This window comes from Misgurnus anguillicaudatus, chromosome 24 (genome assembly GCF_027580225.2).
Source record: "Misgurnus anguillicaudatus chromosome 24, ASM2758022v2, whole genome shotgun sequence".
Classification (NCBI taxonomy): domain Eukaryota; kingdom Metazoa; phylum Chordata; class Actinopteri; order Cypriniformes; family Cobitidae; genus Misgurnus; species Misgurnus anguillicaudatus.
Genome location: NC_073360.2, coordinates 15,245,957 through 15,263,989, shown reverse-complemented (window position 1 = coordinate 15,263,989; position 18,033 = coordinate 15,245,957). Strand labels below are relative to the sequence as shown.

The 18,033-nt window shown below is 38.0% G+C and overlaps 1 protein-coding gene across 1 annotated transcript in view; it reads right to left on the bottom strand.

Moving 5' to 3' along the window:
* Positions 1 to 4,313: 4,313 nt before the first annotated feature.
* Positions 4,314 to 18,033, bottom strand: part of nectin3a (nectin cell adhesion molecule 3a) — a 40,059-nt gene continuing 26,339 nt past the window's right edge. The window contains exons 3-6 of the mRNA XM_073862705.1: positions 13,835 to 14,134; positions 10,291 to 10,405; positions 9,438 to 9,589; positions 4,314 to 7,012 (exon numbers count right to left, since the gene is read on the bottom strand). Coding sequence (XP_073718806.1) covers positions 6,381 to 7,012; positions 9,438 to 9,589; positions 10,291 to 10,405; positions 13,835 to 14,134 — 1,199 coding nt within the window. The 3' untranslated portion in view covers positions 4,314 to 6,380. The remainder of the gene's footprint in view (positions 7,013 to 9,437; positions 9,590 to 10,290; positions 10,406 to 13,834; positions 14,135 to 18,033) is intronic.

The following is an 18,033-nucleotide window of genomic DNA, read 5'->3' as shown; positions in this document are numbered from 1 at the left end:
TCCTGCTCAATGACTTCCCCCTTTCAAACAATGCAGCAAGTCAAGTTGACAACATTTTTCTGCTGATGTCAGAGGAACCTCCTCAACCCACCAACATTCCTGTATTTTCCTTCTGGTGTTTCTATGGCTCAGTTGGTAAAGTATTGTGCTAGCAACACAAAGATCATGGTTTGATTTCGAGTGAACACACACATGCTAGTAAAATGTGTAGCTTGAATGCACTGTAAGTCACTTTGGATAAAATGTAAATAACCCAAAGTGATGAGAGAACACTTTTCCAATATTTTCAATCTTCTTTTAAAAATCATGTAACAAAAACAAAAAAGGGCCACAATGACGCCAATTTGTGTTTTAACTATGTCAAACTCTTTCACTCACTCGAGTACTTCATTATTTCCAAATCCACAAGCTTAAACAATTTGTGTGATCTGCTGTGTCAGCCATGGCCTTTGATGTGAGCTGCCCATTCTTGGGTTGTGTTCATTAGCCAACAGTGGTGTGATCTTGCACGTCCTTTCTAGAAGAACAAAAACAAGGGCAGCCTGCTCAATAACCTTCAAATCCAAGCTACTGAAAACCAGCAGAGGCCTTCATTTCTGACCGAAGAAAATATAAACAACTCTCACATAGTACAGGAGTGGAAAACACTGATCTGATTTGACATGAGATGATATTAGGACACAAATTAAACTCAGAACAACAGAAGATTTTTAGATAGGTTAATTAGTTTTAGATTCAATAAGTTAAAGTGGAAATCAGATAAGCAGAAGGTAACTGAAGCCCACCAGCAGTGAGTTATTTATACACAAACTGAACAAACCGACTGGTGAAAGCAGTGATGGATGAGATTAGGGCCATTGCGGTTAGACAACATGACAGCACAAAAGCCATCATGCTGTAAAGAAGATACTGAAGCCACTTGAGTGTTGAAAGAACGACAACTGGTCAGACATGAGGGGGCTGAGGGTCTGTAACAAAGACCTTGCTGATCGACCTCACTGATGGATTTGGAACTTGAGATACTAAAATACTGTCATTATTTACTCATGTTGTTTTAAATAAGTGTTTTTCTTTGGAACTCAAAGGCAGAAGATTTGAAGAATGTGCCTTGCTCTTTAAAATGCATTTTTTAAATTAATGGTGACTTAAGCTTTCAAGCTTGAAAAAAAGATGCATAAATTAAAATAAAAAAGTGATCTGCATAATCTGTGGGCAAGATTTCAACTCATCTGAAGTCATATAACAGCTTTATGTGAGAAAAAGACCAAAATCAAATATTTTTAAAATATTAAGTCAACTCGAAAACCAGCTTATGAAAGAATCATTTAAACAAGTTGTATGTAAGTGGATCAACTTCACAAAAAACGACAGTTTTTCTAAAATAAACACTCATAAATCAAGAATGACACTGTAAAAAAACTTTTGCACTTACATTTATAAGTTTAATCAACTAGGATTTACAAGTCACTTCAACTATCTTAATAAGTGATAAGTTGCTGTAACTTAATAAATCAAGTTTTATTTGCTTTAGCTATCAACTTTATTTTATAAGTTATAGCAACTCATCAGTCAATACAGTTAAAATGACTTAAAAATCCATGTTGATTAAACTTATAAACTGCATTAAATTCTTAAATGGACATCAAGAAGACTTAAACACTTTTTATACTTTTATAGTGCTTTTGCATTCATTTATTTATTACTTAAAAGCAACCAGTACAATTTTTCATTAAAGTGGACATTTAACAAGAATTTTTTAAGATGTAAAATAATTTGTTGGTGTCCCCAGAGTACATAATTGAAGTTTAAGCTGAAAATACCATATAGATCATTTATAACAGCGTGTTAAAATTGCCACTTTGTAGTAATGTGCCGTTTTGCTGTGTCCTTTTAAATGCAAATGAGCTGATCTCGGCACTAAATGGCATTGTGGTGGTTAAATACACTGTAAAAAATGTCTGTAGAAATTACAGTATTAATGGGTATTACTGGCAACTAGCTGCCAGTAACTTACTGTAGATTTTACATTTATGTTATTTACTGGTAACATTTTGTTCAAAGTTAAATGAACATGAAACATTTTTTTGACTTTATCTTCTACAGTAAGTTACTGGCAACCAGCTGCAAAATTACAGCAAATTTTTTACAGTGTAGTGCAGATTTAAGGGCTCGTTATAGTTGTGGGTAGGTCTTACGGCATAGCCGAAAGTTAACCCACAAACAAGGGAAGAAACAGCAACGTGTATGATTTGAGAATACCAGCAGTGATGGAAGTAAATAAACAGCGACTTTTGTTGCAGTTTGAGTTAAATCACTCCTCAACTTGGCCCATCTTTGTTTTCACCGTCGCAAACGGAAATACCTATGACGCAGTTTTTTTACCTGACGGCAGGGGTTCTGGTGGACCAATCACAGTGTTCCCGTCCCTTAGAACTGACACGCTGTTAAAAATTTTGCAAGGTGCACATCAGGCTACGCAGAGCTATGCACAGGCTGGATAACCTATGGCATAGGTACGGCGTAGAGCTTACGCACCACTATAAATCGGGCTTAAGGGGCAGTATTATCTCCTTCTGACATCACAGGGGGAGCCAAATTTCAATGACCTATTTTTTCAAGTGCTTGCAGAGAATCCAAAACTAAGTTACTGGGTTGTTCTTTTTCACATTTTCTAGGTTGATCAGACCAAATTATAGCACTTTAACATGAAAAAAGCCCCCTCTAACATGAAGGTGAGTACACTGCCAGAACTAATTTTGCTTTTTTGAACCTGAACCGCAGTGGCGGCTGGTGACTTCTCTTCTGAGGAGCGCAAATTTAAAATATGTGTTAGTTGCGCCATGTGAACCATGTGCATCATGCATCTTGTCAAAATACGAGCTGCACACACATCTAAAGGTTTTATGATAAAAGAGAGGTTCACAAAATACTCGCAAGATCAGTGTTGGGGGTAATGCATTACAAGTAACGTGCATCACGTAATAATACTTTTCTGAAGTAACGAGTAAAGTAATGCATTATTTTATAAATGTTCACATTAATATTTGAGTTACTCTTAAAAAAAAGTAATGCGAGTTACTTTTCAGTTTAATTAATTCAATTTAAAAATAAAATTATGTACTGAATTAAACTGAACATATTCATGTAGAATTACGCACAGGAACAGTTTAAGTCAAAAACGGAGATGGCAGGCCAGAGGTTGACATTTTTGCGATCATAGCCTCAGCCAAGTAAGAAAAAGTAACGCAAAAGTAACTTAAAAGTAACGTTAGCATTACTTTCCATGAAAAGTATAAGTAACATAGTTACTTTTTTGGGGAGTAACTTAATATTGTAATGCATTATTTTTTAAAACACTACGCAAATCTTAACACTAAACTCTGATTACACATGAGATTAAGCGAGTATCTGGCAAACACTTTTATCATAAACCCTTTAGAAGCGTGTGCAGCAGGCACGTATTTTCACATAATGCAACAAACACACATTTTTACATGACGAGCCACATTCATGACGGGTTAAATACATGTTATGACGAGCTTTGTATTGTGCGCCCTCGAAAAAGAAGTCACCAGCCGCCACTGCTGAACCGTTTAGTTAAAGGTCCTTTAAGAAACATTTCTTTCTTATCTTTTTATTATGTAAAAACTTTATTTTCACCACAAAGAACCTTTTGTGGAAGTTCTTTGGATGTTAACCATTTAGCCCAAAATGGGTCTTCTATGGCATCATGAAGCACCTTAATTTTTAGGAGAGTAAATAAATAAAGAATCTGGTTCATGAGCTTTCTCCTAAAAACTGTCAAATAACATTGAAGGAAAACCAAAAGTTTCCATTCAGAATATCTTGTGGGGGGGTCTCATTTAACCAGGATCATATTGCAAGATCAATCAACAGCAGAGAGAATGACTCTGTCTGTACTAGTGAGACACATCCAGTGCTGACTTTGTGTATGTGCTGTGTCTGTTTTTGTGTAGTTGGTCAATATAGAGAAGAATAGACAGCATGATGTATCAGGGCTGTGCTGATGTGATCGGTTACCTCTCATTGCCAAAAATCTATTTTCCTTCTAAATGATGGAGAGGGTGCTGAGTTGGACCTAATGGAGGGTGATGCGTTGGGTCAGTATAATCACAGGTGTGAGGAATGCTTATACATGGGGCTTTTGGGGACTCAAGAAAAAAATTGTTTTTAATCTAGTCAGCTCTCACAAATTAGTTTGAAGACAATATCTTTCTGGAGGAGCTTTCTGCTGACAGAAAAAGTATCAATCAACGATGTTAAGATACTAAGAAAAAAAGATCTCGATCTGGTTGTCAGAAACATGCTCGAAGAAAACGTTTTTATTATAAACAGAAAGCATCAAAAACAAAGCAATGTCTGTCTCTCATTTTCAAAATAAGTCATCAGTATAACTCTAATATGTACAAAATAATCTTTCAAACACCTGAGAACTAAATATCAAAAAGAACATGAGAAGAAAACGCATTTGAACAAAGTGTGAACATCTTGGCCTTATATAAAAATATGTTTCTCATACCAGAATATTTACAAAAAATAATATGTACTGCAACTGGCCAACGTAACACTTGAAAGCGTTATACTGTTTTAAAATTCCAGTGAGATTTCACCATTTCAGGTGTCTTTGAACTTCCAACAAGTTTTATCTTTCAGAAAATAACGTTCGGAAGCAATCGTTCAGAAACAAAAACTTTCGGAAACAATAATGACAAACAATAATGACAGACTAAACATCTTATGTTTCTTGTACTGCCAAAGGCACTATGCTTGCAAATATATACTTTATAAAAAAATAAGCAAGGAAGCACAGTATAAGCAACTTTTAGTCAATTTCTGTAGCTCCATGTGTGTGGTGAACATACAGAAAACAAATGATGATAATTGAAATTAAAATGTTAAACTGATGTCTCAAAGATACAAGCTTGAGATAAGACTACATTTCTGGTAACTGTTATTGCCCCAAAAAATGTAAAGGTGACCAAATCAAATCAACCGATTTTTACTTAAAATATAAACCGAACACAACTGTAGAAACAGTGCAGCTTATTTATAAATCAAACCAATATCTTTTCCAGCAGGCACTAAAACCTACAGAGGAAAAAACAATTGTCAAGACCTATATCAGGCAGATGCTCTGGACCTCTCTGAGATCCAATAAATCTAGAAAAAAATAATTAAAAAGTTCGATCTTTGAGGTGAGGCATGTTAGTGGAAATCCACACAGCAGATGCGTGCCAGACAGTTTATTTTTGGGACAGTCGGAGCGTTCTGGATGGGAGTAGCAGGGGTGGAGAGATGGAGTGAAATAAGAAATCAGGGTAAAATTAAAAGGAGTGCACTAAATTGGCAAACGCCGCAAGGCTTCGGTGAAACCTCAGGGGCAGACCGTGGTCCTTTTGATCTGTCACGGCCCCCTCACCCCATGACAGGTCTTCAATACAGCCACATTAAACTGCTCTTTTTAAAAAAAAGTCTGATTGCTCTTTAACTTAGACTGGTGAAAAGCAGATTACTATAACAGGGGTGTGTGCTGAAATGCGTCACAATATAGAACAGCTGGGTTAAAAATAATCCATAGAGTGAAACCTGCTGTATTACTAGTATTCATGTATAAAAAGTAATTTTCTTGACCTTGTATTTTTGTCTTATTTTCCAGTACAAATAGATGTTACCAAAACAAAATAAATGTATCAGAAAAACAAAATTGGGTAAGAAAAGAACTAAGATAGTTTTCTTGTTAAATGAATAAAACCGAATAACTTATATACTGACATATACGAAAAACGTATTCGTTAATATTGCAAAAAAAATAAACCTACTTTACAATATTTCTGAAGCCTAATTTTTCATACCCTTCAATTTTTCTACAAAAAAATACAGATTAAGACAAAAAATTTGCACTGTAAAAAAGACCCCTGCAGTCAAAACATAAGACTTCATGACTATATGTTTTTCAAATTCATATCTATCTCGATATGAAACTTAAGTGATTTATTGCTCTGATTACTACAGAAATCACACAGTTACTGCAAACGTAAAGAAAACAGCAAGAGAGGACTCGAACAGTCATGTGCGATGTGGTAACTGGACCGGTTATGCAAGGAGTGTGGCTAAATTTTAGCAGACTTGTTTTCTTTGTGCAGGTCCACCCTGTGACCATAAACCATGACAGAAGTACACTTGACAAAATAATTCGAAACACATATAAAACGCGAGGATGAAATAAAAAAAACAGCTTGGCGCAAAATACATTTTCACTTATAATGTACATTTTATCCCACAATGGAGAGTTAAATATACTTCCTCCGTTGATTTTAAATTAGTTATTGTCCAGTAAAGTTCTTTCGACTGCATTGTTTTCAAACATACCATTCCCTGCGTGAAATCACAGAGCCATCTACGTGCGATACGTAATCGCTGTCCGTCCCGTTGTCGAAGCACTCGTCCTGCAGGTAGGGGGAGCCGTTGTGCAAAGGCGGCCCGCTGGGGTTCACGTTGTGATGGTTGTGATGGTCCGAGTAATACGTTCCCTCTCTCTGAAGGCTAAGATTGTCGCTCCAGCCTTCCACGTCTTTGTGGTCACTGCCGTAATCGGGATAAATAATGTCTCCGTCGGGTTTGGGCTTCAAATCCTGACTGCCGTTGCCCGAGTCGTCTCCGTAAACGTCCCGGAGCTCATGCGGTTGAAGCACGTCGAGCTGCGACTCTTTCTGCATGTCAGACGGGCCTATGTACTGCTTGGTATAGTAGTCGCCCCGGAACGTCCGCCGTTGTCGCATGTAGACAACTCCCGCCAACGCCATTAGCAAAACCAAGATCAGGATCCCGCCGACAGCGCCGCCAACAATTGTGCCCAGGCTGCTGCCTGGTGTGGAAGCATCGGTCGGGAAGGTGATATGGGCTTGGTGTTTGATAGGAGCTGTGATGGTTAAGCTGTTGCCAGGCAAGTTGGACTGGGTGGTGGTGGGGACAGCAGTGGTAGGTGGTGGATCTAAGACAAAAAGATGATTTAGTTAACAAACACATTTTAATATTTGTCAATCAAAATGGTGCTAAACTCAAAAAACAGAACAGACAAACAGGTTTGTTTTGCTTTAGTAAAAACTTTTCGTCTGACTTCTGTCATGAAATGTTAAGAATCTCTGCATTATGAAAGTCCAACAACTGGTATTACAATGTCTGGATTGAAATGCGACAAACAGTGTAAAATAGTAAAACATTCTCAAGTTTTTTTCCTCAAGGAAGGTCTTGGGTGGCCAAATGTGTGGTATGATGCTCTGTGAGAGCTGGCTGAATGGAAACTGCTGGGAGTCTGCTCTAAACTTATTTACGTCATTTCTCAAACCTCAAAAGTCCAAGTGTGGACCTTTTGGCATGTTCAGCTAGCTCTTAAAAAGCTTTAAAACATCACCATTATTGGTTTTCAGCAAGTAATTGAAGGATTCGCATATTTAGCAACAGGAAATAAAGAGTTCAGATGCAAAACCCTCTAAGTGCGAATGACATGTTTTCTTGTAAATAAGGATTTTTTATGACGCTCTTATGTAGGGCTGTAACGATTAATCATGCCAATGCGCGTTTTCTCAGTGAATGAATCCCGGCACATCCAAAAGCCAGAGGGCGCTCTCGTGCAGAAACTCCAATTGTGCCACAGAAGTAGTTTCATTACAAACTCTCGGTGAATCCCAAACCGCCTACTTCCATACTATGTAGTACGCAAAGTAGCGCTTTTTACATACTATATAGTATGGAAGTAGGCGGTTTGGGATTCAGCCACTATTTCAGGAAATGTCTATAAGAATATTTATACACTGCAAAAAAAAAATTCAAGAAAAAAATGTCTTAGTATTTTTGTTTTGTTTTCAGTAAAAATATCTAAAAATTCTCACATTAGGATTCTTTTTCTTGATGAGAAAAACGACCCAAGAAAATAAGTCTAGTTTCTAGACCAAAAATATAAAATTTTGTGCATAAAACAAGCAAAAAAAAACTGCCAATCGGGTAAGCAAAAAAATCTTAAAACATTTTCTTAAATGCTAAATTCAAGAAAAATTCAAGAAAAATTTGGCAGATTTTTTTTCTTGTTTTATGCAAAAATTACATAAATTGGATATTTTTTGTTTAAAAACTGGACTTATATTCTTGTGTTGTTTTGCTCATCAAGAAAAAAAACTTAATTTAAGAATTTTTAGATATTTTTACTAAAAACAAGACAAAAATACTAAGAATTTTTTTCTTGAATTTTTTTTTTGCAGTGTATCGCCATTCTTCAAATTGTTTTAGGTATTTTCATTATAATAAAAATATTCTGAATGATTTTGTTTAGCAAGTGTTGGTTTTTTAAATGCATGTTATATATGACTCATAATGATTTTAGATGGACAAGGACTTCTTACTGACCAAAACGTCATAGTACACGCACAAGCTGGGAATGAAAACAGAATCTCAGCCTTGCGATTCAAAATCGAAGGTCTTTTTAATAGGACACGAGATTTATCGTCACAGCCCTACTCTTGTGTTTACGTTCAGTTATTCACTTTAATAGCAATATAAAGGTTATTAGCAATTGAAATGCCTTATTTCACAAATGTCATCTTTCTTTCAATTTCATTTTCATCTTCTGTGCACTTAGAGGACTTTGCAGAAAAATCGGTGTGGCATTTCTGCTAACAAAGCGGTATTTCTGAAAGGCCTGAGATTGGGATTAAGCAGATTTAAAGTGAAAGTATTTGATGATAATAATATATGCCGAGAGCATGCGGTTAATATCATCATTTCATTTTTGAAGGACGTATCGTTTAGCGGCTTTTGTGTCTGAGCTCTTCAAATGTAGACAAACTTGATTTCAACACAAGACACAGCAAACCATATGATGATTTATTTGACAATAATTTTGTGTGTACTATACACTAAACTAAAATATTGTACTTAAAATAATACTATTAAATACTCCTTTAGTAATAAAAGTAAAAAAGTAGAAACACAGTTTGTTGCAATGTTATTTTACTTAATCATGAAGGAGCGAACCTCAACACACTGTGGCCTTCCAGCTGCAACGATCAAAAGTTTAAAAGTAAAAACAGCTTTAATAGCGAGCATAACATACAGTGTGTTTTATCCTTGGGTGGAGCGTCTCGTCTGCATGAAAGATCTTATGAAGTCAGGCCAAAGATGCTACCGAAAGACGTAATTAAGAAAGTCATACTGCAGTTTGCCTTATAATTTTTTAGCCCATTTCAGAGTCGCCAAACGTGGTTTCTTTGTATCTCAAAGCCTCACGTTAAAATAACCACATAGATGTGCATGAATGTCATGTCTGTCAGAACCTAATCTATCACCCAAACTTTAGCCCCCTGTAGAGTAAAAACATCATCACAAGCAATTGTGGACCTTTGGGGCCACATAAAACTTCTCACCGAGTATTAAGATGTGAACATCCTGAGAGCTCTGCCCAATGTCGTTCCAGACTTCACACCTGTATTGTCCAGAGTCATTCTGCTCTAAAGGGCGAGTAAACATTAAGCTGCCATTCGATGTTTCCACACCTTCAGGCATTGAGGCGTCTAACCTGGAGGGCGACAAAAGACAGCATTATCAATTTAAGGCATGTCAACAAGGTCATTTTTTTTCTGCAGGCAGAAACCTGTAGTTCCACTGCCTCTTCGCTATACATTAGTGATGTATTGAGTTTCTGTTACTCTACAGTTCATTAGCTTTGTTCACACTACACACAATTCCATTATATCAGGAGATAAAAGTGTTGAAATATGCATGGATACTTAACTAGTACTATAACATCACCCACAACAGCCACAAAATAGCGAAGTGTCACATAACCTTGAACATAGACATAAATCGTAGGGATGCACCAATACAAAATTGCTGTGCCATTAAAACACAATAACATTTAAATTTTTCAACCGATAGACCTAAATTGTGTATAAAACCACAAAGTACAAACATTTATAACAAAGACTGATTTAAATCTAACCATTAAGATTTGTAGTAACTGGCTATTTTTGTAGTTCACACCACCCAGTCATACCCAGTGGACTTGTTGACATATCTGAGCAATGGGCCTCAGTTTGTCTATGTATGATCCTAAAGACCCTGGATTAGTGTTAGAGCTAAGTTTGCAGGACCGGCACTGCTGAATCAGGACTAGACACCTCTGGCCCAGATCACTAACACATGAATCGCACAGACTGATGGATAAGATATCTTAAAACATTAAAGCTTGCATACTTTAGTATGGGTGACTGCACAAACCTTGTCCAGTGAAAAAGAGCGGGTGGGTTGGCTGTGGCTCTACAGTCCAGCTTTACATTTTCTTGTCCCACATACCACACCTCTTGCAGGCCCACCACCGAAACCTCTGGAGGAACTGCAACACAACATCAGTCATTGTAGGATGCCATAGGATTAAATACTCACATCATAAGTGCTCACCCTACTGAAAAATCCAGCAAAGACCAGCATAAGCTAGTAGCTGGTTTAAGGTGGCAGTAGCTGGTCTAAGCTGGTGGGTCAGCTGGTCTTCCAGCCTGACCAGCTAAGTCCAGCTAGACCAGCTTAAAAAGTGCACAAAACACAGCTAGACCCGTTTTAAAAGTGACCAAAACATAGCTAGACCAGCTTGCTGCACCAGCAATACCAGCTAAAACCCATCTGGCAGACCAGCTAAAACCAGCTCACCAGCTTATGCTGGTCTTAGCTGGAAGTTTCAGTAGGGCAACTAATACATTTATACACTTTCTAATTATTCTGTTACAGGTTTTATTTATTTATTGTTTGTTTGCCCTAAAATTAACATTTAATATAAAAAATATAAATTATTATACTTAAAACATTGTTATATGGGGTAAAGGTAGCAGTTATAATATTTGGAGAAAAGTTTATCACAATAAAACAGAACCCTGAAACACTACAATAAAAGCCAAGATTTTTGAGCTCTAGGGACAGCAAAGGTCAATGTGATTGGTTAACCCAATTAAGCTGAAACATTAGGACACTGAGCTTTAGCGTTGACTGGAAAAATAAACTGAATTGAGATACGAAGGGAAAAATCCAGAAGAAACACAGAACGCCTCACAGTTTTTATAAAAACAAAAAGATTGATTTCTTATCAGCACGAAGCGTACAAACAACTTATGGAACCAATGCAAGCATTCGTGAGAACCAATGATATCCAATATTACTGGTATACTGTGCAGTAATTTTCCGTTCTTACAGTTACATGTACTGTAAGCATTTACCATGAGATACCTTATCCAAAGTAAAGAAAACAACACGGCGATTCATCTTAAAGGAAAACATCACAGTTTTTCAATATTGTACTATGTTCTAACGTCAACTTAGACAAATTAAAGGAGCGGTGAATCAAATACTCAATTTAACTTGATAATTTGTTATATAAGAGGTCATCATACTTAAATGAACATCCTGCAAGTTTCGGAACTGAAAACATCCGTGCTACTGAAATATAACAGTTTTTGGCACCAAGCCAGTACAAAAGCCGAGTGAGGAATTCGGAGAAATATGACGTCAGAGTAGAATTGAAGCACCTCCCCGAATCCAAATACAACGACCACTTTTGTAGCCCTACCCACAGCTTCGTGTGAAACACGTGTGGGCCAGGGGCAAAAGCAAACCATGCAGTGCCTCAACAATCAGCAAACATGTCTTTAAAGATTGCCAAATGTAACCAAAATGACTTTTAAATAAATTTTTTCGGAGAGACTTTTATTTTGACGCGGTGATCTGTTATGATAGAGTAACCATGGTAACGGAGTTTTCGGTTGTGAAAGAACTGTCTATGGGAAGAACACAGATGCTGGATAACAGAGGCTCGGAACATAACATTAGGAATGTGTGGTTAAAGTTTGTTTTTGAAGAAGTTCCAGCTGTGTGGGGAGTGTTTGTTTACTATGTGTACCGCGGATTCATTTGTAAGGTCGTCGATGCTGGATTCGCAGAGAGACTGTGATTAAAAGCACCACTAATATTGGATCTGACAAAAATGACACAGCAGTATACACAGTGAGTAAAACATTTTACTTCAAGTTACTGCGTTTCACTATTGCTTTGTTAGAAGAGATCGCCTGATATGTCCTGTTGTAACATCCGTGTCTAAACACGTTGTTTGACTCTTTTAATTTACTAAAAAACATTAAACGATTAATAAAGGTACAACACTTAACAATACGACTGTAATATTACGATAGAAAGGATTTAACAGCCGCAATTTAGAATTTGATGCCCGCTTACTGTGTTGTATATGGTAATTTTAGGCAAGTTGCGTTGAGCGGTCCAACACTCAACAAAGCTTTGTATCATATAACTGTGGTATGTAATGTTACGTGTATCTAAGAGCAACCTCACTAGCACAATAGAAATATACAAAGTTATTGATAAGGACTTATCAGCCGCAGTTTAGATTCTTATGTGCGCTTACTGTGTTGTTTACAGTAATTTAGTCACAACAAGTTTAAAGTTTTGTTTATACTTTATTATATGTATTGTCATTTATGTGTATCATCTTTAGCACCCAGAATTTTTTTGTGGCTCAAACATATTGTGTTAGGCTGCTATTTTTTACACGTTAATGTTTTTAAAACATTTACCCACATGTAATGACGGGGAATGAAGCTGTCCAATCATATCAGTGGGCGTTTACGTCCAGGTCTTCAAAGCGGCCCTCAAACGAACCATTTCTCCAGAGAGCCACTAATCCATGTTGCAAAATAGACTTTTACTTATTGCTTTTGATGTTTTTGAATGTAAAAACCACGCGAACATCATAAGTACACACCAGACAACAGTATAAAACAATAAAATCGACAAATTCACCGCCCCTTTAATACATGCCTATCTTTTTTCAATGCGTGCACTTCATCTTTGCACAGCGCGTCGTGAATGTGTTAGCATTTAGCGCAGTAACATCATCACTCCCCTTCTTACTGAGTTTGATGATTACTGCGCCCGAGGTCGAAGTGCTGCAAACTAAGTGCTCATTTTTTATCTGCTTAAAAATCGCCACGTTTGATTTTGTGCCACCATACGTACTCGTGTAACTACTCATGTAACACAGTCTTTAAATAGGGAAAACATGGAAGTGTTTGGTGGCTTCTAAGTTCGTCCCTTTTTGGATCCTAAGGAATGAATGGGGCTAGGCTAAATGCTAACACAATCAAGACACGCTGTGCAAAGATTAAGTGTACGCATTTAAAAAAGATAGTTAGGTATTAATTCGTCTAAGTTGATGTAAGAACATATTAAAATATTGAAAAACTGTGGTGTTTTCCTTTAAAGTCATTTTTTAACTATTATTTTACAATGACACAATGAGGGTAAGAATATGGTGACAGAATTAAAAACTTCTTTAATAGCTCAAAAGAAGTTTTAAAACACTTTGGAAGGCTCTGTGTGATTTATCGACTGTTGAAGCCTCCCTCTGTCAGTATATGGACCTCTCTCAGTCAGGCTTCCTCTCCTGTTGCATTCCTTGCTGCGTTCGGATCAATATTTCATAAACCACCTCCATTAAGCACCGCACCGTTCAGACATACATCAGCCAACAATCGAGAATGCCAATGGTACGCAGGTGAAGAATTAAAACATTAAACCGTCTCTTAAATTGACTTTCTCACAAAATGTCACAAAAGTGAGCTTACGAATGACCTGTGCTAATATAAACTAGAAACCACCCACTGCTGGTGTGGCGTCCATCTGCTACTGTAAAAACTTTGTTGAAGCATTCACAACTTTACTAGAAACTGACTTTACTATATCTAATATCCACAATTTTACTCACACTGTACGTTGAGCTGATAAGGAATACGGTATTCCGTGGATAGGGCCGGATGACGGACGACGCAGGTGAGGGCGTGGCCATACGCCTCACGGGTGGGAGCCCAGATGAAATGCGCTGAATTGGTGATGGTGCCATCGGTCTCCTGGTGCGTCGTGGCGTCCGTCTGGCCGTCCACGTCCGATACCCAGAAGACCTCCGCCGCTGGGCGACCCCTTTCAGCCGTGCACGTGGCCACTAAAGTTTCACCATCTCCAACCATCAGAGACAAAGACCCAGGAGACACGTAGACTTTGGGCTCCACTGAAAAACAAACCAACACAGCAGAAACCGAATTGAGCAGAGAAAATAAACAGGGATCTGGAAGAATGAGCTATTACAACATGAGTTATGGATACTGAATGTACAAGATGACATTACTCAACAAGATAAATAAATAATGAATATAAAAAAGAGGGTGGGAAAAGGGGTCTAAGTACGATCAGGAAACAGGAGATGTGATTGATCACCCAAAGCCACAAATTCACATTAAATATGGATGATGGCAACAGTATGAAATGAGTCTGAGTGCTGAGGCAGGAGAACTATAAGCACCCAGCGGTTTGAGTTTGAGCAGCGTCTGTCTCTACAAAACACTGGCACATTAGTGAGACAGTCCATGTGGATTTAAAGAGGACAAAGGAAAGACACTTTATATAGTACAACTGAATCAATCATTGTGAAATATCAATTTTACAGCCATAATTTGTTCTGCTGCCCACTGCAACAAAAGCAACACTTATTGAATTAAAGAGTCCATTTCAACTATTGTTTTTTATTTCTGAAATGACATTAGCTGAGCGACCGTTCGACTAATAAAATCTACTGTTATAAAATTGCTAAAATCTCTTTTTTTGTTCTCTAAGGACGATTTAAAGGACAAACTGTTTAAAGATCCAGTTCCAGCAAATCTTGCAGCAGATGTGATGAATCACTTTATCCCTGTGATAATTCCCTTTATTGTTTCCTAACGTTTTAAAGCCACTTTGGATAAAAGGATCTGTGAAATGCATAAAATACAAAGATTTTGGATATAACAAGATGTGGCACTGCTTCAACTATGAAATGCAACGGTCAACCTGGTCACTCTGGCAATGAAAGTCCCGCCTTACAAGTAAAACCTCTATGGCCCTGTCCCAAATGGCGCACTTCATGTGGACTTTCGGTCTCGTGGCCTTAAATTGCGCATGTTCATTTAGTCTATGAGTCCGCAGGGTGTCTCATCTGTAATTTTTACGCTCCGAAGTGTGCTCATCAGTGCCCCATTTGCCCCCTTGATGCGGTCTTCGGCGAAGCCCGCACTGCAGCAGGCTTCGCCCGCTTTACCAACACAGAAATCCTTGCGAAAGAGCAATCAGACCAATCAGACGATGGAAGGGAGGAGTTCACACTGACGTGCAACTTCTCTTCCTATTTCGGGCGTGACGCTCAAGTCTGTCCCAAAATACGACTCCGGTGCACCCACGTGGACTCGCATCAAGGGTCCCTAAAGTCTGCACTACATGATGTCATCATAAAGTGTGGACTCTGAGGAGGACCACAAGTCTGGAGTGTGCCATTTGGGACACAGGGCCTATACAGGGGTGCGTAAGGCGCTTGCCAATCTTGCCAACCCTAAAGTTGGCACATAACCCCAAAGATGGCCCTCTGAGTCGGAGCCGATGGTGTAGTGGACGGTGCTCCGACACATGGTGCAGACGCACTTGTTCGAATCCCGGGCTCGAGGTCCTTTGCCCATCCCATACCCCTCTCATCACCCTATACTTTCCTGTCATCTCTGAAATTACTTTCTATCAAAAAAGGAACTTAAAAAAAAGATGGCCCCCTGGTGGCGTGACTTCCCTAAACTAACTTTGATTTAGTAGTGTCCAAAAGAGATGTCCAACTCTATTCAACTATTTTATTAAAGATGCATTCAAATTTTGTTATGCATGTTGCATTGGTCTGTTTTGAGTATAAGTTGAAGTTCAGCTTTGAGAATTTAAGGAAGCTTGGCAAAAAATTACATGCAACGCATGTGGAAAGTTTATAAAGACAGTCCAGGCAAAAAAAAGTATACACTTCCATAATGTACTTGAAGTGCTCTATTTTAGCACACTAATTTTGTACTTAATATACTAAAAAAATGTATTTGGTATACTTTTTAAGATAATCTTAAAGACATCTAAGTGTACTTATCCATGCTATTTTGAGACACAATGAATACGAACAAAAATGTACTTTTAACATACTATCTTTGTATAAAAAATTTATTTAGTTAACACTTGTATTGAACTTGAACCCATCTTTCATACAAGGATGGGTTTAAGATTACTACAAGTGGTACCTAAATACATTTTTAAATAAACTTTTGGCACATGTGAGTTTATATTCATGGGGTCTTAAAGTGGCACAGTTAAGTACACTTAGATGTTTTTAAGAAGTATTAAAAAAAGAATAGTATAGAATAGAATTTAGTATATTAAGTACAAAATTAGTGTGTGAAAAGTTTAATTAGGTACATTATGGAAGTGTACTACCTTTTCACCTAAAATTGTAGTCAATGTTACTTCATTAACTGTGAGCTTTTTGTTTTTCTATGCATTTTTTATATTCGAAAACAGATTCCCTAACACACTACTATAAATAATTTTGCCCAATTACTTTCCACCACTACTGTATAATTAACACAGTAAGTACAATGCTGTTTTTTTTGTGTTGGGTCAAAAAAGGACAAGGCCCAGACGCTGGGTTAAATTAAACCATAAAATGTTTATAGTTGACCCAACAATGGGTTGAAACAACCCAGCATAGGTTAAATATCAACCCAAAGGGGCTGGGCTCGAAACCAAGAACAGCTGCGACCTTTGCCTCAAAAACAGTTTCCACCATGTGTCAGGACGCAACATAATCCCAAACACAAGGCCGTCTGGTCCACACACCTGTTCTACTATCTTTACAGAAGGATCTTATATACAACAAATCTAAATAACCCCCGGGAACCCTAAAGCTAAATATAGCCTCGCAGAACCGCCACAGTGGGGAAGCACAGTGCATCACTGAGCGATGACATTTAACTGCCAAGATCTGACCCACCCTGAATTCATCCAACCTGAGCTCTGTGCCATCTACATCGGCGCTGGAGCTCTGCTGACTCAATGCTTACTGGAGCATCTTGGCAGCTCATTCACACTCAACTCCCTTGATAAATATAATAGAGAGCCGGTTGAATGGACGTGTCAGTTAAGGGTTGGGCCAGGGGTACTGATTTCTCATCAGAGAGTGCAGGAATTTGGGCTGGGTTGCTGTCAACCGCATGAATTCGGATGCCAAACGCTCTTGCTCTGGATCACAGATCCACACGAGGAGAGCAGCTGGGAACGTCATCGCGGGTCCTACGATGAGGGGCATTCTGCTAAATGTGCCTTTAATATTCTGAGCATACAGGGGTTGGGGGTCACCTTTATAGGGTGAGTTAACTTATCAAGGGCTTAGACTACATCAAAACCCAAACTTTAACATGAATGTCATTACAATGGAATCAGAACAAAAGCAAAGTCATCACAAAGATGCCTTATTGGAAAAATTCACATGGTCGTTGAGAATTCCTGCAGTGATTCATCAATGTTAAATTTACAGGAATAAGGATGGCGGCTTTAAGCTTTTGTGCAAAAAGCACACAAACTCCATGCAGCTGATTGGCTGGTGAAGTGTTAGGGGTTTTAGTAAATTCCTTCCTTTTGAGTGAAAAAAAAAAACACAGAGAAAATAGCCAAAAAGTGGATTTAAAAGTGGATGTATAAAAAAATTAAAATTCAAGTCCAAAGTTTTTGTCATTTGACTGACTGTCAATAAAGATAAAATTAGCTACTGTCTTGTTTTGCAGGAACGCAGGATGTCAGTAACCGTCTGACAACACTTTATTTCACTAGCAGAATAAGGCTTCTTTGATGTCTATAGATGTTTCATTGGACGCACCCGTGTTGCCACAGTAACTCCCCTTGGTCAAAGTTAACTTCCGGTTTGGGATTGTTTATCAGCTAGCTAGTGGCTTAACTGACCCCTGAAACAAATACCTTGCCAAAAATAAACATGTTTCGGTTTCCTATAGAAGAGGGGAAACGGCCAGCATGGATCACCGCTGTACGAAGAGAGGTTCGGCAGCAGGAAAGATCAAGGATGTG